The 24,124-nt window shown below is 37.4% G+C and overlaps 1 protein-coding gene and 1 non-coding gene across 3 annotated transcripts in view; both read right to left on the reverse strand.

The window, feature by feature from the left end:
• GRM7 (glutamate metabotropic receptor 7) overlaps positions 1–24,124 on the reverse strand; it is a 945,741-nt gene that overhangs the window by 294,762 nt on the left and 626,855 nt on the right. For both annotated transcript variants that reach the window (XM_047746126.1, XM_047746115.1), the window contains exon 6: positions 9,152–9,352. In XM_047746126.1, the coding sequence (XP_047602082.1) occupies positions 9,152–9,352 (201 nt within the window). The remainder of the gene's footprint in view (positions 1–9,151; positions 9,353–24,124) is intronic.
• Positions 12,452–12,555, reverse strand: LOC125089606 (U6 spliceosomal RNA). Its single transcript, XR_007123992.1, has one exon. It is a non-coding gene; the product is annotated as a U6 spliceosomal RNA (small nuclear RNA).

Here is a 24,124-nt window from a genome sequence, read left to right on the forward strand (position 1 = left end):
AACAGTTACAAAGGATTCAAGAGTTGGCAAACTGAGTGCTGTTTCTCTCATGATCCCTTGGAAATAGGATGAACACCACTGGGTATGTGACTGGTATCTGTACTCTAAGTTAATACTGGATTGATATTTTGCAGAGGAAACGATCTATTTCCTGTCTTTTACAAGGAAATTAAGGATCATTTATAAGCTGAAAGAGAATCACTAAGAACAGAAGTTCATTTTGCTATTTTTTGTTGGAGAGGGGTAGGTAAATTCAGATAATAAGCATGAAGCTCTTTTGATAATTTTCATTATAAATTTAAGATGACAAAGTTCTGCATTTGATTAGCAAAGTCATTACCTTCTGCAGAAGCTGGGCCAACATGGTATTTGCATCAATAACATGCACAGGGTGGGGGGTGGGGGATAAAAGACATGTTAACTGGAAAAGAATAATCAAGCTTAAAACAGGAAGAAAAAAAAGAAAAAAAGCACCTATAGTCAGGGAAGCAGGCATGGTGCTGAGTGGCCACACATGAATAATCACTCAACACAAGAACAGAGTTAGGAAATGGATCCAAACAGAGTGACAATATATTAGGTCATCAGAGACATACAGAATTGCAATCCTATGCTGAAGCTTACCTCTAGTGGAAGAGGGAATTCAAAATATAGGCAGGATACAGAAACAGCTACAGAACTCCATACCATCCTACAACTGCCGAGCATAGGATTTTATGATACTTTGTTATTGAAAATGGAAAAAAAAAATGGAGCTTATAGTAGTCTCAGTAGTGGCTCCCCAAATATTTCCATATCCTAATCCCCAGAACCTATGAATGTTATCATTAGAAATGAGAGATTTCTGGAGATATGATTAGGAATCTTGAGATGGGAGAAAACTATCTTGGATTATTTGGGTAACCTTGGAGAAATCATAATGATCCCTCTAGGAATGAGGGAACAGAACTCAGAGGAGGAAGGATTTGTGATGGTCAAACCAAGGAGTTAAAGTGACGTGAGGAAAGGTTCATGATCCCAGAAGGGCAAGTGGGCTCTCACAAGCTAGAAAATCAAAGAAACAGATTTTTTTCCCCTACAGCCCACAGAAGGAACCAGCCCTGCCTTCACCTTAACAAAGCCCGGTGAGACCTGTGTCAGACTCCCAAACTACAGAACTGTAAGATCATAAATAAATATATGTTGTTTAAGCCACTAAATTTATGGTATTTTTTAAGGCAGCAATATGAAACCAATAAAGAGCTGGAGAACACAGAACATCAAACTTGCTAATTTTACAGGTGACAAAGTATACGTAGGTTTAAAAGGGAGAAGTTCCTTGCCCCAGAGTGACTCAGCTAACTAAACTAAAATAGTGCTTAATAACTGGCTTTGGAATCCCGAAGAAGGGGTTTAAATTCCAGGAACCACCTTCTAAGTGTGACAGTTATGTTATTCAGTCTCCTTCAGGTTCTGAATATCCCTGATGCTACCTTTCTCATGGGGTTAGTGAGGATTGAGGATTTAGTGTAATTAAGTATATAAACTGCTTAGTTCCATGTCTCTCATGTAACAAATGCTCAAGAGACGGGAATGATTTTGTTTATTGTTTTTGTTTTAAAAACAAGCTCTGGCCAGTTTTATTAAAGAAAAAATTTGTGTGATTTACTTTTCACCAGCCTGTCCTGGCATGCTTCTAATGAGACCAGAATCACCTGGATTAATGATAACCAGTGTGCTTACTCTGAGTATTTCTCACATGCTGTGCCCATCTCAATATTATTACCACTACCACTGTAGTGATGATGTACACCAGTTCTAGCCACGGGGCATAGTACTCTATTTCTGATTTCCTCAGAACTGGGCAGTTGGTGAAGATGGCATGCTTCGCTTTGCCATGTCTGATTGTTTTGAGAGCCTACACTTCCCACTTTTTACAACAAGCTGGAGCCTAGGTTTATTGATCCCAGTGGCCTTTTCATCTTCTCCCGCCCACCATCTTCCTGCCTTAGGTGAGGGACAGCCCCACAAAGAGTACATGCCAAGGTGGCCAGAAGCGAGAATTATCGTCGTTTTATTTGTTGGTATCTCAAGACCAGAACACCCATCTTCAGATATTCAGTCTGTTGTGCACCAAAGTTGTCTCTCCTAATTCATATCTTATTTGAATTTCTCCATTAGTGTAAACTTTTTTTTTTTATTTTCTAAAGATTAGATGAGAGCCCATTCTGAAGATGAGCTGTGATCTATAAACAACATTACTCTGGTCTCACCAACTTGAGTTAGTGGGTGCATCTTCGTGTGGCCAAGGGCACTATTTCAATTTGCTCCTCCTTTGTCTTACCTAAACACTATCCCCAGAGCCCACAAAGGCACCCAATTTTATCATAATAGAAAGCTCTTAAGCCCGCTCTGTATGCTAATCAACATAAGCTTTTCCAGTAGAGAGGGGAAAACACATACACACACACACACACATCAATAACAAAAACAGCTTTTTAATAGTGACTTTCTGCTTTCAGTGAGCATTCTAAGTATAAGGAGAAGAAAGAAAATCTGGATTCCACATGTTATTAGCAAGAAGATGAGAATCCTATCATTTTGCAGGAAGATATTAATATTCATATGCTCACCTTTCTTTTCTTTCACATTGGATACTAGGATTCATGTTGTGCTTTGCTGTAATTCAACAGCTTCTATTCATTAAATAATATGACTTGAGCTTTTCATAGTCTTTGAGAAGAGAGAGCAAGAATATTGGAGGCCTGGGGCTCCAAAGGATCTCTAGCTCACCAGCTAAATATTCATCAAAATGAGACACACTGCCTAATCTTTCTCTCTTCTTACAATCTTTGTTAGGAGAAATGATTCTTGTCATGCCCTTTCCATTCTCATTAAAGTTCATGCTTTAAAAAAAATTAAGGCAGAAGAGCTGAATACTTTATCTAAGTGATGACTTTAATAGCATATTGTGTAGCTTTGACCTTTTTGATGGATTCTATAATGCAACAGGCTTATTATTTCCAGGGTTTTCTTGTGCCATAGCTCCTATTTAACAGGATCCCTGAATTTCTTAAGAGAATAAAGGGGATTATGTTTAATGAAGACTTGAAGACTATATTTAAAAAAAAAAATCAAAGAAGTCCAGAAAAGAGAAAGAAGTTATCAAAAGAGAAGTGATCCTCTGCAGAAATGTCCACAGCTATCAGGGCCAGGACACAAGCATAGAATGGTGAAGGAAACAGGGCCCCTTGCCAAGCTAGGACATTGAGAGGAAACCAGATGACAGAAGGTATTTGTCATCAATCTCCTCTACTGAATTAGAGTATCTGAATCAAATTCCTTTCTTCCAGAGCAGAATTTGGGATCTAGATTGCCCAGATGATGAGAGTCCTTTGCATCAAGGTTTTTACATTTTTCTCTCACTTTACCCCCCATACCCAGATTCCAGAAATGCAGCACTGATTTGTGTTTAATCATCTATTGCTACTCAACAAACCACCCTAAAAATTAGTGCTCCAAATAATGACGACCTGTATTTTGAAATTTGAGCTGGGCTCGGCAGGGACATCACCTCTCTGGTCCTCATGTCAGTGGGGGCAGCTTGAAGCTCACATGCCTGATAATTGATGTTGGCTGTCAGCTGGGATCTCAGCTGGGGCTATGGCCATACCCTCATATGGCCTGTTTGAGTTCTTGGCTTCCTCCCAACATGCTAGCTGTTTCCATAATACTAATGTTCCAAGAGTATCAGGCAGCAGTCCCGTTACTTTTATGCCTCAGAAATCACATGGTGTCACTTCTGCATTAGTCATAGGCTCACTCAGATTCAAGGGGAGGGAACTAGATCTTACCTCTCAACAAAGGAAAGCTAACCTCATTTTTCAAGAACACATGAGATGTGTCTTTCTTACAAAACATAGCACAATCTGATTTGTTCTCTGGAAACTAACACATGTAGATACAGACACATTTCAGGTTAACTACTTTCATGATACAGCAATTCTCTAAGATTAGATATGTGGATAACAAATTTGTTAAATTTACATCTGCAAGTAGTGACATTGAGTTGGATGGGCCAACACAGAGATAACTAAATCAAATTTAGGTTCAGGTCACTGCATTCATTTGGGATGCAGGAAAAAATGGCTGTAAGTAATGAAGAAAAAATTAGCCATCTTTTCTCTTGGTGCATAAAAGTAGGTTAAGTACTTGGTGAACCTGTAACAATACTTTCAGGGCATTTTCTTACTTCCTAAATTGATGCTTTGGTAAATTTGAATTTCAGAGTTATTAAATTGTACTCTACTGGTCTGGAACAAAACTCCCAGGGGTACAAAAAACTTCAAACTAAAGTAACATAAGAGCACAATTAAGCTTACTGAGACAAAGAAAAATCAAAATCCTCCATAAAACGTGCAAAAAAATCTCCATTCTGTCAGCAGGAATGATGCAGTAAACCCTTCTTCTCAGACACTTAAATAGTAGTCAAGGGAGAAAGCTGTGGAGTTAGGAACCTAGGGACCAAGTATGTAGCATCATCACTACATATGTGTCTTTGAACATCGTTGTTCTTAATTTCTCTATGAATTTCCTTATCTATAAAAAATTAAGGAAAACAAGAGAATCTAAACAATTTTGTGTTTTGAAATTTAAGCCAGCCAATACAAGTGAAGTACATAGCACAGGTTTTGGTTCATAGTAATCATTTGAAAACCCTTTGTCCAGTCCCTCCGGCTCATCAGTGGGAAAGACAGTCTTGACTAAATGAGTCTACAGAAACCTAGAAGAAGAGTCAGGGAAAAGTCACAAAGAACATTTTTAAAATCAACTTTTTCGTTAGTAGGGTAAAAATGGCCAAGCACATCCACAGACCAGAATGCAAAACCACAAACTGACCATAACACATATGATAAGCAGTTCTGTTTGATAAATAATAGAGTTTATATGCATTTAGTTCTGGGGAATTATGTATTCTAGGATATTCTTAGAATTTGGGAAAAACAACAACAAAAGATTATTTGTGGTTAAACTGTTTTTCTGGTTTTATATACGGTCATTTTTGTCTCCATCTTAACTAAGAAACTATTAGTTCCAAAATTGGATATGGTTCCCCTTTGTCCACCTGCAAGGTAACTCCTGAATGACTGACACAGTACTGTGAGCTTAAATGGATTATTATTTACAAGAAGAGAAGATGATTTTTTAAACCATAACGTAATAATCTAATTCAGGAAATAAACATTGATTTAATACTATTTGAAACATATGCAATTTTAAAAAGTTCTCACAATCAACAAACTAAAAGGCAATCTACGGAATGGGAGAAGATGTTTGAAAATGACACATCCATTAAAGAATTAGTATCCAAAATATATAAAACTCAAGACCCTAAAAATAGTCCATTTAAAAACTGGGCAGAAGACATGAGCAGACATTTCTCCAAAGAAGACATACAGATGGTCAACAGACACATTAAAAGATGCTCAACATCACACAACATCAGGAAAATGCAAATCAAAATTTCTCATACCTGTCAGAAGGGCCAAAATAAAAAAAACTCAAGAAACAACAAATGTTGGTGAGGATATAAAAACAAGGGAACCCTCTTGTACTGTTAGAGGGAAAGCAAACTGGTTCAGCCACTGTGAAAAATAGTATGGAGGTTCCTCGATAATTAAAAATAGAATGACCCTATGATCCAGTAATCTCAATATCGGGTATTTATCCCCGATAAATACAAAGACACTAATTCAAAGAGATACATGCACACCTATGTTTATATCAGCATTATCGACAATAGCCAAATTATGGAATTAGCCCGTGTTTATTGATAGATGAATGGAAAGAAGATGTGGTATGTATATAGAATGCAATATTTTTCAGCCATAAAAAAGAATGAAATCTTGCTGTTTTTTTTTAATTTAGTGAGACGTGTTTTGCATTTTTGTAAAATTTTTTTAAGGATTTATTTATTTATTTGACAGACAGAGATCACAAGTAGGCAGAGAGGCAGGCAGAGAGATGGGGTGGGGGAAGCAGGCTCCCAGCTGAGCAGAAAGCCGGATGCGGGGCTCCATCCCAGGATCCTGAGATCATGACCTGAGCTGAAGGCAGAGGCTTAATCCACTGAGCCACCCAGGCGCCCCAGAAATCTTGCTGTTTGCAATGACATGGATGGACTAGAGAGTATAAGGCTGAGTGAAATAAGTCAGTCAGTGAAATAAATGCTATATGATTTCACTCATGTGGAATTTAAGAAACAAAACAAATGAGCAAAGGAAATAAAGAGACGCAAACCAAGAAACAGAACCAAGTGACAGTTACAGAGGGGAAGTGATGGCGGAATGGGTTAAATAGATGATGGGAATTAAAGAGTATACTTATCATGATGAAAAGAATAAAATAAAATGACAATTAAAAAATTCTTCATTGTCCCATTAATGTCCTTTAGTATAGGATCAATCAGTGTTCCCATATTACATTAATAGTAATGTCTCCTTAGTCTCTTCAGTCTGGAATAATTCCTCCTCTATCTTTACCTTGACTTGGAAAGTCTTAAAGAGTACCCATCAGTTACTCTAAAAAACATCCTTCAATTTGGATTTCTCTGATGCTTCCTTGTGATTAGAGTGAAGTTACCCATTTTTAGCTATAAGACCTCAGAAGTGATGTTGTAACATTCATAGGGTATCAAAGGTAAGTGATGTCACTAAGGTTCAGTATTGGTGATGTTAACCTTGATTATCTTGTTAAGGTGCTGTCTTCCAGGTTTCTCCACTGTTAAGCTATTCTTTTTCCCTTTGCAATTAATGTTTCTTGCTGGAAGGTACTTTGAGGCCATGCAGATGCCTTGTTTCTGATCATACTATATCCCAATAATTTTAGTATCCACTGATGATTCCTACTTGGAGCAATTAGTAGAGGGGTCCTTGCAAAATGGTGATTTTGCGCTGCCATCTATCATTGCATTATACTTCTTCTGCACTTATGTATTCAGTTCGGTTATTTATTTCTATCAGTATGGACTCATAGATGTTTGTTTCATTCTGTTAGTATAATCCATTATTGCCCTCCAATTGGCAAGTGTGGTCTCCTTCAAGTTGGTTCCTGGGCTCTTTCAAAATCCCCCTATCAGTTTTTGAGCACTCTCTTACTTTCTGACATAACATGATGCTTCAGACTCATCTTTTAACCAGGTGGTGTGTATTAGAGAGGGCACAGACTGCATGGAGCACTGGGTGTGGTACAAAAAACAATGAATACTGTTATGCTGAAAATAAATCATCTTTTAAATGTCCTGGCCCTTGAATCTACAGTTATTCTAGACAGCCCTCATGCTTTTTAATGGATAGTGTCTATATAAATAGGATGTGGGAACTAGGTGTCATCTTTTCTACCAGGGTGTCATTGCTCCTAGCCCTTTCAGTGGCCAGAACTAGGCAACACAGATATGTATACATATATAACATACACACATCTATTTCTCTATCTACTTATCTTCAGACATATTAAAAGTTATGAGTTCTGGTGCATCTGGGTGTCAGTCGGTTGAGCAGCTGACTTAATTTCAGCTCAGACCATGAGCTCAGGGTCCTGGGATGGAGCCCCATGTTGGGCTCCATGCTCAGTGGGGAGTCTACTTGAGGTTTCTCTCCCTCTGCCCCGTCCTTCCCCATAATCCCCCACCTTGCTCAAACACTCTCTCTCTCAAAATAAATAACTCAAAAAAGAAAAAGAAAGAAAGAAAGCTATGAGTTCATGCAGGTATCTCCTATCCAAACACAACACAGCATTCCTTCCAGTTCTCTCTCATTCTTACTAGTAATTTTTTTTCTGACTGTAAGAAACCTAGCGCTCATTATCTACAATATGCTTCATTATTCTCTGAGTCCTCTTACATACATAAATTATTTTCAGAATTGTGAACCCACAAGTTTACTAGCTATTATACAATAGTTGTGTATAGCTATTTTTGTCTTGGTCTTATATAGCATATAGTCAAACTGTGTTCTGAAACTACCTGTGCTCATTTTTTATTCCTCAAACCCCTCAGCATGGTTACATCACTCATTTGTGACATAGTTAAATTTATTTATTACTCTCTATATTGAATTTTGTGTTATACCTACGTGATGGTTAACTTTCTGTGTTGCCTTGACTGAGATGCCCAGATAGCCAATAAAATACAATTTCTGGGTGTGTCTAATGAGGGTATATCTGAAAAAGATTAGTATCTGAATTGATAAACTGAATATAGCAGGTGTCCTTCCCCAAAGTAGAGGGGACATCGTTCAGTCTCTTAAGGCTCTGGCTGGAGCAGGAAGACAGAGGAAGGGCCAATTCACTGTCTCTTCTTGAGGTGAGACCTGTGCCTTCTCCTGCCCTCAGATACTGGTGCTCCCAGGTGTCTGGCTTTTGGACTCAGAACAGGACTTAAACCACAAGCCCTCCATTTCTTAGGTGTTTACACTTGGACTGAATTACAATACCAACTTCCCTGGTTCTCCAGCTTGCAGACAGAAGGTAGTGGGACTTCCCTCTCTCCATAATAACGTGAGCCAATTTCTGTAAGTTACTCTTTTCTGTATATCTATATATATCCTATTGGTTCTACCTCTCTGGAAAACTGACTAATGCAAGCCACATTTGGGTTTATTTTAACTGTTTAGTTTTTGATACGTGATGTGTTTAAATGTTATAAGAGTCAATACTATATGAAAGATACTATCAGAGAAGTGGTATTTCTCCCTTATGCCTTCTACCCTATTTGCCCATTTTTCCTACCCTTTTAGGTAAACAATTTGTAACAGGAATGTGCATAATCTGGAATGTAGTTACTGTGGCAATTCACAATCATTATTTCAATTGACACAGACACCTGGAGCAATGGTTCCTTTTCTTTCCTCTTCCCCTTCCCACTCCTACGGATATTCACGGAGGAAGAATCTAGCTTTCTGCAAGTATCTTTCTATTTTGGGGAAGAGAAGACAAACCATAGCTCCCAAATATTCACTCATTCATTCATTTACTCATCATTCATATATTGAATTGGCCATTTGAAGTCATATAAACAACTGGGTTTTTGCAATAAATAATTCAACTACATAACTTAGGAAACACACTATGCCAACACTTAGAGTTCCAAAAACATGGTTATTTAGAGACTCACCATTGAAATTAACATTGCGGATATACTTCAATAACTTCTTGCCCCCAGCTTGCTCCATCTCTGGACAGACACCTCGGTAGTCAGCACAGAGATCTTTGTTCATATGATGGAGGGCATGAGCCATCGCATAGACTGCATCAATTACAAACTGAACTTTACCTTCCTGTTCATAGTTGGAATCTTTTCCAATTCTCTCCTGTCCTGCACATTAAAACAAGAAACACACGCACAGAAAGATTGGTGTTGAGTAAAATGTCTACATTTGCATTTAAACTATACTTAAAACAATGTTTTGGGGGATACAATTGTGCAAAGTACATATATACGTTTGGCTACCATATTAAGTTGTTTTGATAGTGTTTGGTATTTGACTTGGTAGCATTAATCTTTTTCATGTAATAGATAAATTTTAGAAGCATACTCCAAAAGATCACAATGACAGCTTTTGTAATAAGCCAACACACTGATCAAATATAGCAGTTCCATAGAATAAAGGGATTGCTGGGATTAAAGACTGGACTTCAATATTCAAATCTTCAAAGTTCACTCACACTATAAAGGTGATAGATCAAAAGGAAAATGATAGAAAACAAACTGAATTCCACACCTAAATTTCAATCTTTTTCTATATACCTACTCCGTCTTTTGTCTGGCTCAGTGTTTGGTATTACTGGCAACTCAGGGGCTCGGGCTACATTTGTCATTTTTTATTCCTTCCTTTCTTACTCTCCACCCTCACATTATCTAATGAGGAGCCAAGTTCTATGAATTCTAGCTAAGTAATACTTAACAGTTGTAGCCACACTATGAGCCCCATTATGCCCTTCTCATCTTCCATTAGGATGCAATGCTAGATGCCTCTCTTCATCTATTCATTCCTCCATATTCATCTTTCCACACAACAGAGCTTATCACCTCACCCTCATGCTCAGAATTCTTCCATGGTTCTTCATTGCCTACAAAACAAAATTCAAATTCTTTCCCTTGACAAATGAGGATGCTCATCACTTTGCCCTGATCTGCCTAATAAGAAGAAGTGACATTAAATGCCCTTCACTGTGTTAGAAATGTTATATGTTATTTTTATTTCATTCTTACTTTATGAGTTAAATATTATTTATCCTTACTGTACAGATAGAAAAGGTCAGCCTTAATAGAGATTAAATTACTTCCCAAGACCACTTGGGAATAATCACTAGAGTGATTATGACAGGTCAAATTTGTCCAACTCCAAAGCCCATATTCTTCTTACTAGGATGGACTTACACAAACCTTTCCCTATAATTTTTTGTTGTCGTAGTTGTTCCAGACAGGGTGCTCTTTTTTTCTGAATACTATTGACTCTAATGTTAAGTTACATTTGCTCATGATCTAGTCTTTGCCAGAAACATCTTGCCTCCTGCTGTCATTCATCACAACCTAATTTTCTCTCTCTGGCACGATACAATGGTTGCCTACACTTAGTCCCTCGATAACATTTAAGGATTTTCAAGAAAAATTTCAAATCTTTATTATAAAATTAATAGTAGCACTATATTTTAATGTTCTACCAGTTTCCCAGAATTTTTTCTTTCTTCCCCTTATGTCACCAAAAGCAAATACAATATTTAATATTTAGTAGATTCTAAACAATACTTGTATTAAATTATGCATTCATTAACCACATGATACCAGGAACTCTCTTTAGACTTCTTGATTCTTTAGGAAGAATAATTATCCACAGATTGAATTTCACTTTCACAGCAATATTTCCCAAATTGTTTTCTATGGCACACTTCTATAGTGAACAAACAAGAGGAATTCTACAACCCCAAAACTTACCCCTGCAAAAGAAAAGATTCTTGATAGACACTGCATTACATATTTTTATTTTTATTTTTTTTTTAAAGATTTTATTTATTTATTTGACAGAGAGAGATCACAAGTAGACGGAGAGGCAGGCAGAGAGAGAGAGAGAGGGAAGCAGGCTTCTTGCTGAGCAGAGAGCCCGATGTGGGACTCGATCCCAGGACCCTGAGATCATGACCTGAGCCGAAGGCAGCAGCTTAACCCACTGAGCCACCCAGGCGCCCTGCATTACATATTTTTAGATTTGTCAATAGACTTTTCCAAAGCATTTAATGTTATGAGAAAAATTATAATGTCTAAGAACAATTTCCCAAATTTGCTTGAATTTGTATTTTTCCTTTTTAGACTATACATTAGTATCTTATAAGGTAGCCACTCTGTTTTATATGGCTATAGAGACATAAGTATCTATCTATACATAAGTATCTCTCTATATATCTCATTTAAATATCAATCAACCTAATGCTTACTGCTTACATGCTTACTGGTTCTTAATGATACCGTTCTGAAGATTCATTTGCTCTATTCAATACTATAATGTTCTTAAAATATCGTGTCTAACACTCTAAATATATGAATAGCCTTTTGAAAATTGTTTTTCAGGGCACCTGGGTGGCTCAGTGGGTTAAAGCCTCTGCCTTCAGCTCAGGTCATGATCCCAGGGGCCTTGGATCCAGCCCTGCATTGGGCTCTCTGCTTGGCAGGAAGCCTGCCTCCCTCTTTCTCTCTCTCTGCCTGCCTCTCTGACTATTTGTGATCTCTGTCTGTCAAATAAAAAAATAAAATCTTTAAAAAAAATTGTATTTCAATTTGTTACTTATTTTGGTGGTAGAGTCTGAGATAGGGATTGGTTTGTTAAAGGGTAAGTTTATATGTATTTTTTGCTAAATACTGACACATTCTCTAGGGTGAGATTATACTATTTGCTCTCCTACCAACAAAGGCTGAGAGTGATCATTTCCTAAGGACCTCAATCAAAGTATATTGTGGAACCTGATTTTATCAATCATATAGATACATGTGAAGCACCTCTACAGTATATTTTCATTTGCAATTTTCATAGTATAGGGGAGGATGAACATTTGTGCATATGACTAAGAACCATTGTATTTATTTTTCTGTAAACTATTCATAAAGCAACCAACTTTTATAAAACTTGGTCATTTCCTTGTCTATTTTTACAGGCTTTTTTAAATTAGAAACATTAACTCTGTGATTAACTTGCAAATCTTATTCCTAGTTGGTCATTTTTTTTTTTCCAGGATCCCTGAGATCATGACCTGAGTTGAAGGCAGATGCTTAACCATCGGAGCCAACCAGGTGCCCCTAATTTAACTTTTTAAAAGTGAGAATAATTTTTTTTAAAGCTGACAAAGGAATATGCAGTGAAATCCAGGCAGGGAGTTACTCAGAAAAGGGATTTGAAAAGGAAGACATTTCTGCATTGATTTTAAAAATATGGAACGCTTCACGAATTTGCGTGTCATCCTTGCGCAGGGGCCATGCTAATCTTCTCTGTATCGTTCCAATTTTTAGTACATGTGCTGCCGAAGCACATTACTTACTTTCTTTATATACTTCTTTATATACTTCTTTTCCAAATAAAATTTTTAGATATAAAATTTTCTTTCTTTTCAGTTTTGTTATTTTAAATTCAATTAATTAACATAGAGTATAATATTAGTTTCAGAGGTAGAGAGGTCAGTGATTCATTTGTCTTATAAAACACCCAGTGCTCATTACATCATGTGCCCTTCCCTTAAAACCCATCGCCCAGTTACCCCATCCCTCCACTACTCTCCCTTCCAGTAACACTCAGTTTGTTTCCTGTGATTAAGAGTCTCATGGCTTGTCTCCCTCTCTGATTTCATCTTGTTTTATTTTTCCTGAGTTTCTTTCTTTCTTTCCTTTCCTTTTAAAATTTTCTTTTTTAATTTTTTTCAGTGTTCCAAATTTCATTATTTATGCACCACACCCAGTGCTCCATGCAATACATGCCCTCCTTAATATTCACCACCAGGCTCACCCAACTCCCCACCCCCCCTCCCCTCCAAAACCCTCAGTTTGTTTCTCAGAGTCCACAGTCTCTCATGGTTTGTCTCCCCCTCCAATTTCCTCCAACTCACTCTTCCTCTCCATCTCCCAATGTTCTCCATGTTATTCCTTATGCTCCACAAGTAAGTGAAACCATATAATAATTGACTCTCTCTGCTGGACTTATTTCACTCAGCATAATCTCTTCCAGTCCCATCTATGTTGATACAAAAGTTGGGTATTCATCCTCTCTGATGGAGGCATAATACTCCATTGTATATATGGACCATATCTTCTTTATCCATTTGTCTGTTGAAGAGCACCTTGGTTCTTTCCACAATTTGGCGACTGTGGCCATTGCTCCTAGGAACATTGGGGTACAAATGGGTTTAAGAACCAGGAACATGCTGTATGTTTGGTTCTTTGATGTGCTTATTGATGTTCTCAGGCTAGCACACTCCTTTTATCCATTATATATTCCATGGAATTAGTGTCACTGGATTGCTTCATTCTGCTGTTGTAATTATGCCAACTTTTGTGCACAAACTTGAGCACAAAGGCTGGAATTTCAGGGGAAGAGTGTCAGTTTGAGTCCTTGTCATTCTGAGGTAAAGGTGTGTTGACTTGGCATTGAGCAAGTGGCAGGCAGTGCACGCTGACTTGGGCAGGAGGGTGGCTGGACTGGATTTGGGACCCATAGACCAGTGCCATCATGTGCGATGTGGATGTGACTGGTTTTGCTCCTGGCCATGAATTCTTTTACTTTTGTTTTCTAGGACACTATCTCTCCTATTCTGAATGAAAACCTTGCTGGATAGAGTACCCTTGGCTATAGATTTTGTTTTTTTCCTTTTAGCACTTTGAAAATATCATGCCACTCCCTTCTGGACTACAAAGTTTCTGCTGAAAAATCCACTGATTGACTTATGGGGTTTCCCTTGTATGCAACTGCTTTCCTTTCTCTTCTTTTAAAATTCTCTCTTTAGGGACACCTGGGTGGCTCAGTTGGTCAAGCAGCTGCCTTCGGCTCAGGTCATGATTCCAGCGTCCTGGGATCAAGTCCCGCATCGGGCTCCTTGCTCAGCAGGAGCCTGCTTCTCCCTCTGCCTCTGCCTGCCATTCTGTCTGCCTGTGCTTGCTCTCCCTCCCTCTCTCTCTGACAAATAAATAAAATCTTTAAAAAAAAAATTCTCTCTTTATTACTACTTTTGACTATCTTATTTACTCTGTGTCTCAGTGCAGATGTCTTTGGGTTGGTTTTGTTGAGAGCTTTCTGTGCCTCCTGGATCTGGATTTCTCTTTCCTTCCCCAGATTCAGGTTTTCAGCTATTATTTCTTCAAATATTTCTTCTGCCCCCTTTCCTCTTCTTCTGGGATCACTATCATCTGACTATTATGCTTGACAATATTACTGAGTTCTTTTGGTCTATCCTCATCTTGCATATTTTTTTCCCTCTCATCTGCTCAGCTTGATTATTTTCCATCACTCTGTTTTCCAGGTTGCTGATCCATTCTTTTACTTCCTCTTGTTTGTTACTTATTCCAGGTGGTCTATTTTTAATTTCAGTTAGTAAGTTCATTATCTCTAATAGGTTCTTTGTTTTTAGGTCTCCTATCTCTTTGTGGAGGGTCTCATGGAGATCCTGCACTCCTTTTTCAATTCTAGTGAGTATCTTTATGAGCATTACTTTAAATTCACTGTCAGACTATTACTTATCTCCATTTTGTTTAGGTCTCTTGCTCTGATTTTATTTTGCGGTTTCATTTGGGACATATTCCTCTGACTCCTCATTTTATCTATTGCTGTATTGGTTTCTATGTGTTAGGAAAGTCAGATATATCTCCTGCACTTGAACATAGTGGCTTTATGAAGTAGAGGTCCTGTAGTGCCCCATAGTGTAATGTCTCCATTTCACCGGAAAATGGTGCTTCAGTGGTGTCTCCTATGTGCGTTGCTACAGGGGTGTCCTACTATTGTGACAGAGCTGTGCATGCCTTCAGTCCAGCCTGTGATGCTCTCTTGCCGGGCAGATGCTGGTGCCTGTGGTGTCAGTGGGCTAGTACAAGGCTGCCTTGGGCTTGAGTTGAGTCAGACCTGGTGTTTACCAGAGATGAGGTAGCTTGTGCACCAAACTGCTGTGCACTTTCTCTGTGTTGTCCACTGAGAAGATTTATTGGTGGGTGGGGCCTGTAGTCAGGCTAGCTACATGCCCTAGGCTACTGCTGGGGTTACATTCAGACTGGTGTGTGGTTATCTTCCCCTCACCTCCCCTTAGAGTGGTGCTGGCCCTTGTCTGGGCTGCTTGCACCCTACCAGGTTTGAGGCACTGCTTTGATGGAATCCTGCCAAGGCATATCTGAGGGGTTGGATTTCACTGTGGCCTCTTGTTTATATCTGGCAGCTGAGAGTCTGTTCTGCCAGTCTTCAGGTTGCTTTCTGGGTTATTTATGCTGATGTGTGATTTCTCTAGGTGGCCACGCCACATAAGGTGAGCCCAGGGTCTTCCTACCCCACCACCTTCCCAGCAGCCTCTCAATATAAAATTTTTTAAAACAAGTTTTCTTTTTCTTTTTTTTTTAACTTCTAGGTTATAAATTCCCACTCTCAGAACAAAGAAGATTCCACCCATATCTTTTTCTAATACTTGCACAATTTTGCTTCTAAAAGTTAGATATTTTAGGGCTCCTGGGTAGCCCAGTTGGTTAAACATCTGTCTTCAGCTCAGGTCATGATCTCAGGGTCCTGAGATCGAGTTTCACATTGGGCTCCCTGTTCAGTGGGGAGTCTGCTTCTCCCTCTGTCTCCCCTGCTCATCCTCTTTCTATCAAAAATAAATAAATATAATCTTTTAAAACAAATGTTAGATATTTAAGGAGCACCTGAGTGGCTCAGTTGATTAAGCATCTGACTCTTGATTTTGGTTCAGGTCATGATCTCAGGATTATGAGAACAAGCCCCACTTTGAGCTCTGCCCTGAGTGTGGATCCTGCTAAGATTCTCTCTCTCCCTTTCTCTCTGGCTCTCCTCCCCTACCCCTGCTCATGTGCATGTTTTTTTCTCTCACTCCCTCTCAAAAAAAAAAAAAAAAAAAGATATTTGATCCATTTCAAATGTATTTGGTGTAGAGAGTGAAGAATAAATCTAAATTTTATCTTTTTCCATATAGCTATTCACTTATAACATACAACAGCTTATCTTCTGTCACAAATTTGAGGTGGTGCCTTCATTCTATACTAAATTTCTGTATGTAATTAGGTCTATTTCTGGATTTTAAAAATCAATTTCATTGTTTGGTTTGTCTATTCATGCACCAATGCTAGGATTCAATTTTATGGGGTAACAGTTTTAGAACTGGTAGAGTTAGACATTTTTACACAAAATTATTCTTTTCTCTTCCAAGTTTCCTGGTTATTTTTATTTATTGAAATGAACTTTATTAATTACTTATATAGCTTGAGGAAAAAACTTGATGGTACATTTATTGGGTTTATACCATATTTATAAATAAACTAGAACAAATCTTTATGAAGGTGAGTCTCCCTACCTTTTTCTTTCCTCTTGGTCAAGTCTACTTTGCTTCCTTAAGTGTTTAACTATTTCTCAAAATAAAGATTTTGTGTGCTTCTTGAAAAGAAAAAGAAAAAGCCTAGGTATTTCATCTCTTTTTGCTATTATAAATACAATTTTCTTTGCTATGTATTTCTTATTGGGTTTTGGTTGTATGTGTAAAAGCTATTCTTGGTTTTGTTGTGGTTTTATTACTTTCCAACTTTCTATCATGAAAAATTTTAAACATAGTAAAAGGTTGAAAGAACTTTACAGTGAACCCACCAACTAGATCCTTACATTAATTTTACAATACTTACTATACAAGGCAATTCATTTTCTCATATTAACTTTATAACCTGCTACTTTACAAATTTGTTATTTTTTATAGTACTTAAAAAAGGCCGTGAAAGTATTATGACCACTATAAAATATGTACTATGGAATAGGTTCAAACTAATAATTCAGGAGATTAGTTTCTAACTGTATTCATAGAGACATTTATCCCAGAAAGGATATCTTGAAAAATAATAGCAATATTTTAAATAATATTATTTGTGGAACACTGCAGGCTTTATATCTTTCTTGGAGAATCACCAGTTATATTCGCTTATTTTTAAAGGCTCTATGAAGACTTAAGAGATAAGTTTGTCTTTGGGGCTACCAGGACTTGAAAAATGTAATTCTATATCAAGAGTATCAGAAGTGGAAAGTTCATTACAATGAATAAAAAAAAAAAAGTTCATCTTTATTTTTCCTAGTGTCAGAGACACAGCTATTTGCCAACTTGCTCCACTCCTTCTTTTTTTTTTTAAATATTTAATTTATTTATTTGACAGACAGAGATCATTAGCAGGCAGAGAGGCAGGCAGAGAGAGAGGAGGAAGCAGGCTTCCTGCTGAGCAGAGAGCCCGATGCGAGGCTCGATCCCAGGACCCTGAGATCATGACCCGAGCCAAAGGCAGCGGCTCAACCCACTGAGCCACCCAGGCACCCCAACTCCCCTCCTTCTTTAACTGAAATCTGTTCTCTTCAGATACTGACACCACTAGTGTGTGTGTGTGTGTGTGTGTGTGTGTGTTGGGGGGATAGAGGGAAGCAGGGAGATGGGGAGAAAGATAAGGAGAAAGAGAGAGAGAGGGAGAAGAGAGACAAGTGTTCTGAACCTCCATTAGCCTCACTGAGTCCGTTCTGATTTGTCTCACTAATCTCATTTCTTCTGCAAAGGCCAGTTTAGAACAAGCATGGGAAGAAATTCTAGCCAGTGAGATAGAGGAGTTTAGTGGATTACTCCTGAGAAAGTTTATTTGCTCTTAAAAAGTGATGTACTCAATTTTATCAAAATAGCCAAACTATGGAAAGAACCTAGATGTCCATCAACAGATGAATGGATAAAGAAGATGTGGTATATATACACAATGGAATACTATGCAGCCATCAAAAGAAATGAAATCTTGCCATTTGCGACGACGTGGATGGAACTAGAGGGTATCATGCTTAGCGAAATAAGTCAATCGGAGAAAGACAACTATCATATGATCTCCTTGATATGAGGGAGAGGAGATGCCACATGGGGGGTTGAGGGGGTAGGAGAAGAGTAAATGAAACAAGATGGGATTGGGAGGGAGACAAACCATAAGTGACTCTCAATCTCACAAAACAAACTGAGGGTTGATGGGGGGTGGGGTTATGGACACTGGGGAGGGTATGTGCTGTGTGAGTGCTGTGAAGTGTGTAAACCTGGTGATTCACAGACCTGTACCCCTGGGGATAAAAATATATTATATGTTTATAAAAAATAAAATTAAAAAAAAATTGTTATCAACACATACCCTGCAATTACTCTCGTCATTTTGTGGTCCTAAGGAAATTACACAGCAAACAAATGACAGCATAACAATATGTTGGGTATATGAAAATATAAATGAGTTTTGAGTTAGCCAAGCCTGAAATCACCCTATGTTTTCTCCCTGTGACATATTAAACAGTTTGTCCACTTAACTGAAGCTTAATACTCAATATTTTCCATGTTCCTATAATGCTACCCTCCTAATTCATATAGCACTTATATTATCCTAGCATTAAGTATCCTCTCCCCCCCCAATACCATAAAATGCAGTTTTAATAAATACTTTTAACACAGATGGGAGTAGAGGGAAATAAGAACATTTTCTTCTTCTTTTTTTAAGATTTATTTTTTTAGAGGGAGAAAGAGAGCACCCCCACAAGTGGGGGGAGGGGCAGAGGGAGAGAGTCTTTAAGCAGACTCCCCACCAAACATGGAGCCCAAATTGGGGCTAGATCCCACAACCCATGAGATCACAACCTGAGCAGAAACTGAGAGTCAGACACTGAAGTAACTAAGCCACCTAGGTGTCCCAAAAATAACATTTTCAATTAATTGTTAGTTAATAGCTCATTCTTTCTATCTTTTGGATTAGCTAAGATGTTGTCATATTCTTTTCTTGGATGAAGTTCATCCCTTTCAACTTGTTTCCCAGGAAAGGGTCTCAGGTTTAGATGAGTAAGGAAAATTCTGAAGCATTATCGTTTGTTTCTCCAGCATGCAAAGAAGCTTATCTTTTAAATTCTTGTGATTTTCTGGAAATGGATAAATTCCTAGAAACAAAATCTTCCAAAATGCAATCAGAAATAAGTAGAAATCTGAGCAGACTAGTTACAAGTAATGAAATTATATTGGTAATTAAAAATCTAACAAAAAATAAAATTTCAGGACTAGTTGGATTCATAGCTGACTTCTACCAAAGATTTAAAGAGGAGTTAATACCAAAATTAGTAATTTTCTCAAACTATTCTGAAAAATTAAAGAGGAAGGAAAAATTCCAAATATATTCTGGAGACCAGCATTATCATGATTAACAAAACCAGACAGCGAGGCCACTAAATACATACATACATACATACATACATGAATAAATAACCAAACAGCCAATATCTCTGATGAATATGCTGCAAAAATCCTTGGCAGATTATTAACAAACCACATTCAATAATACATTAAAAGGATCATTCACCATAATCAAGTAGGATTAATTGGGGATGCAAAGATGATTCAATACTCACAAATCAAAGTGACACACCTCATCGCAAAATGAAGGATAAAAATCATATGACCATCTCACTAGATGCAGAAAAAGCATTTGACAAAATTCAGCATCTGTTTATATTAAAAACTCTCCACTAAGTGGGTTTAAAGGAAGCATAACTCAATGTAATAAAGGCCATATATGGAAAACACAGAGCTAACATTATACTTAATGGTGAAAAACTGAGAACTTTTCCTCTCCTATCAGAAACAAAATAAGGATATCCTCTCTCACCACTTTTATTCAATACCATGTTAGAAGTCTCAGCCATGGCAAGCCTAGAAGAAAAAGAAAACGTGGACATATGGGTAAAGAGGATGTTAAAATGTCATTTGCAGATGACATGGTTTTATATATAGAAAATCCTAAAGATTCCATCAAAAATGTACATAATAAATGAATTAAGTAAATGTGTGTGATATAAAATTAACACTGAGAAATTGGTAGCATTTCTAACCACTAATAATGAAACAGTAGAAAGAGAAATCAGTAATTCAATTTACAATTTCACCAGCAAGAATAAAATGCTTAGTAATAAAGTTAACCAAGGAGGTAAAGACCTGTACTCTGAAAACACTGATGAAAGAAATTGAACATGACACAAACAAATGGAAAGATATCCCATGCTCATGGATTGCATGAATAGTTACAATGTCTTTATTACCCAAAGCAATCTACAGATTTAATGCAATCCCTATCAAAATACCAACAGAAACATTTACAAAACTGTAAGTAGTAATACTAAAATTTGTATGAAACCACAAAAGACCTCTAATAGTCAAAACCATCTTGAGAAAAAACAAAGCTGGAGGTATGAGGTATCAAAATCCCAGATTTCAAGATATACTGCAAAGCTGTAGCAATCAAAACAGTATGGCACTGGCACAAAAATAGGCACACAGATCAACAGAACACAATAGAGAGCCCCAAAATAAATGCATGCTTTATAGAGTCCATAACCTATGCCAAGAGGGAAGAATATATGGAAAAAGACAGTCTCTTCAAAACACACTGCTGGGAATGCTGGACAGCTACATGCAAAAGAATGAAACTGGACCACTTTCTTATATGATATACAAAAAAGAACTCAAAATGCATTAAACATCTAAATATGAGACCTAAAATAAAAAATATTCTAGAAGAAAACACGGGCAATAATGTCTCTGATATCAGTCATAGCAACATTTTTCTAGATAGGTCTTCTGAGGCAAGGGAAACAAAAGCAAAAGTAAACTATTGGGACTATGTGAAAATGAAAAGTATTTGCACAGCAAAGAAAATCATCAACAAAACAAAAAGACAATCTATTGAATGGGAAAAGATATTTGTGAGTGATCGATGAGACTTATCAGTGATATATCCAAATATATATATATATATATATATATATATACATATCAGTTAATATCCAAAATATATAAAGGATGTGTACAATACCAACACAACAATTTGATTAAAAAAATGGGCACAGAACCCAAATAGACATTTTTCCAAAGAACATACAGATGGTAGACATATGAAAATATACTCGACATCACTAATTAACAGGAAGTGCAAATCAAAACCACAATGAGATAGCACCTTATACCTGTTAGAATGGCTAAAATCAAAACAACAAGAAATAACAAGTGTTGATAAGGATGTGAAGAAAAAAGGAACCCTTGCACACTGTTGGTAGGAATGGTAAAGGGTAGAGCCACTGTGAAAAACAGTATGGAGGTTGCTCAAAAAATTAACAGTAGTAATACTATATGATCCAATAATTCTACTACTGGATATTTATGACCCCCCAAAATTGAAAGCAGTAATTTGAAAAAATATATGCGCCCCTAGGTTTACTACTGCATTATTTACAATAGGCGAATTATAGAAGCAATTTAAGTCTCCATCAGCAGATGAATGGATAAGGAAGTGTGATGTGCACATACGCACAGGAATATTACATAGCCATAGGGTAGATGAAGAACGAGAAAAGGATGAAATTGTGCCATTTGTGACAACACGGAAGAACTCAGAGGATATTAGAATGAAAATAAGTCAGACTGAGAAAGAAAAATATCGTATGATTTCACTCATATGTTGGTTCGAAAAAAAAAAATAAACAAAAAGCAGAATCAAACCTATAAATACAGAGAACAAATGTGATTGCCAGAGAGTAGGGGAGTAGGGGGTTGGACAAAAAGCATGAAGGGGAGTGGGAGGTAGAGACTTCCAATTATGGAATCAGTCATAAATAAAAGGGTGCAGCATATGGAATCTGGTCAACGATACTGTAACACTGATGTATTGTGACATGGTAGTACACTTGCGGTGAACATATAGCATAACACATAAATTTTTGGAATCACTGTGATGTGCAACTGAAACTAATGGAACACTGTGTGTCAACTCTATTAAAAAACGTTCAAATGAAAACAATAGTCTAGGGACTCCTGGGTGGCTCAGTGGGTTAAGCCTCTGCCTTTGACTCAGGTCATGATCTCAGGGTCCTGGAATTGAGCCCCGCATTAGGCTCTCTGCTCAGCAGGGAGCCTGCTTCCTGTCTCTGGGCCTGGTGCTCTACCTACTTGTGATCTCTCTCTGTCAAATAAGTAAATAAAATCTTAAAAAAAAAAATAGTCTACTGATATCCTGCTCCTTTTGCATTTTTCCTCAAGATTCTAGTATTTAGCTTCAAAATGCACAACTTTTAACCTTCCATTGAATAAATTCTCAGCTACACTACACAAAAATAATCCATAAACTCTTCTACTATCAGAATTTCTAGTGTTCATTTTGCTGGTGAGGTAAGTCTTCTCTTTGAAAGACCTGCTTATTTTACCCACTGTGGCACACTTCTTTCTCAGAATGTACGCCTTAGTATGCATAAGCAAATTCTTAGAAGGAAAAGCAATTTTAGAAAATGCAAGAAATTACATACTTAAATACATAATATAAACAATCCTATTTCAGTGGGGAAAGCAAAAGAAAAAGACTGGGTGGGGGGCAGATAGGATTCAGAAGATGTTTGTTAATGCAGCCTGAAAAACTTACCAGACTGGTTCAGCAGCTTTGAACAACTGGCCTAAAGCTTACCATATGTTTATGAAAGAGTGAAAAACTGTAATTTTTATTTTGATTTCACATATTGATTGAAATTATTTGCTTTGGAAAGACCTCTCTCAAGTAATGTATGCTTTGTGCTGACCACGCTTTTAAACTATGCATTTACAGATTTATTTTGTTGAACACAGAGACTCAAACTTAAGTAAATCTTGAGGCTGAAGTCCTGAGTAGTACACTACATAATTAACTATAATACTAATGTTTGGATTTATTGCAAATGACACATACCCTAATCAATCGGAAGAGTGTATCACAGGAGCTCTCCAAATAGGGTCAGGGCAGATTTTGTTGGATCATGACCTGAGCCGAAGGCAGACACTTAATGACTGAGCCACCCAGGCACCCCTTCTTTTCATTTTTAACTTGAGAACCACAAATAATCTCTAAATTTATGCTAGCCATGATTTTTACATCTTCTTGTCCCCACTGAGTTTTTCACTATAGAAGTTTTCTTGCTGGGGCGGGGGGCGGGGAGTGAGGGTGATTTTGACAATGCCATCATATCCTTCCCTGATCTCGCCTTGAGTGGAAAAATTAGCATGCAGAGAAATGGCCAAAATGCTGGCAAAGGAACAAAGAAAACAAAGGAGAAATGGCAGATCACTTACCAACTGATTTCTTAGATGACCAAAATTTGATTACAAATGAACCATTAACATCCTAATGTTCTGCAGTGGATACACATGGAGTACTTTGTTATAGATTCATAAAGAGTTCCAGCAAGGGAAATACACAAGGTCTAGACACAAACTCTCATTTCTAATCATTTTTCCATGCAGGATGCTTCCTGGAGGACTATTTGATTGTCCATTAAAACTGAGTTTTTTTCTGCAATTCTGTTTCCAGTGTCCAGGTAAGTGCCAATAAAGATACACGCAGTGAATTAATGTATGTGTGTGGTGGGACAGAAGTGGGGGATAGCTTTCATAGAGTGCACTGGGGCACAGGAATAAAAGGGAGGGGTGTTTTAGTCCCAGTGTTCACACACCCCAAATGTGTAGGTGGTGTAGAGAGACTCAACCAAGGACTTTCTTCACTGCCAAGAGCAGCCTGTTGTAGGGAATGAGAGCCAATTCAGCAAAGGTAACAACACTACTTCTGAAACTCACACCAGGAAACCTGCTATACCAAACAAGAAAAAGATGTAGTTTCTTAAAGATGAGCATGGATCCAGTTTCAATTTCTCACATAGCTTTCTTCTCCTCTGATTTCTTAAGCTGAATTTCTGTTAATGTACTTTTTATTGTTTCTTTATGCAAACTGTAAAAACACTGGTGAAGTTTCCTTTCCAGAACAGACTTAAAGATTAAGAAAATATATGGTATAGAAGAC

This window comes from Lutra lutra, chromosome 1 (genome assembly GCF_902655055.1).
Source record: "Lutra lutra chromosome 1, mLutLut1.2, whole genome shotgun sequence".
In the NCBI taxonomy this organism is placed as follows: domain Eukaryota; kingdom Metazoa; phylum Chordata; class Mammalia; order Carnivora; family Mustelidae; genus Lutra; species Lutra lutra.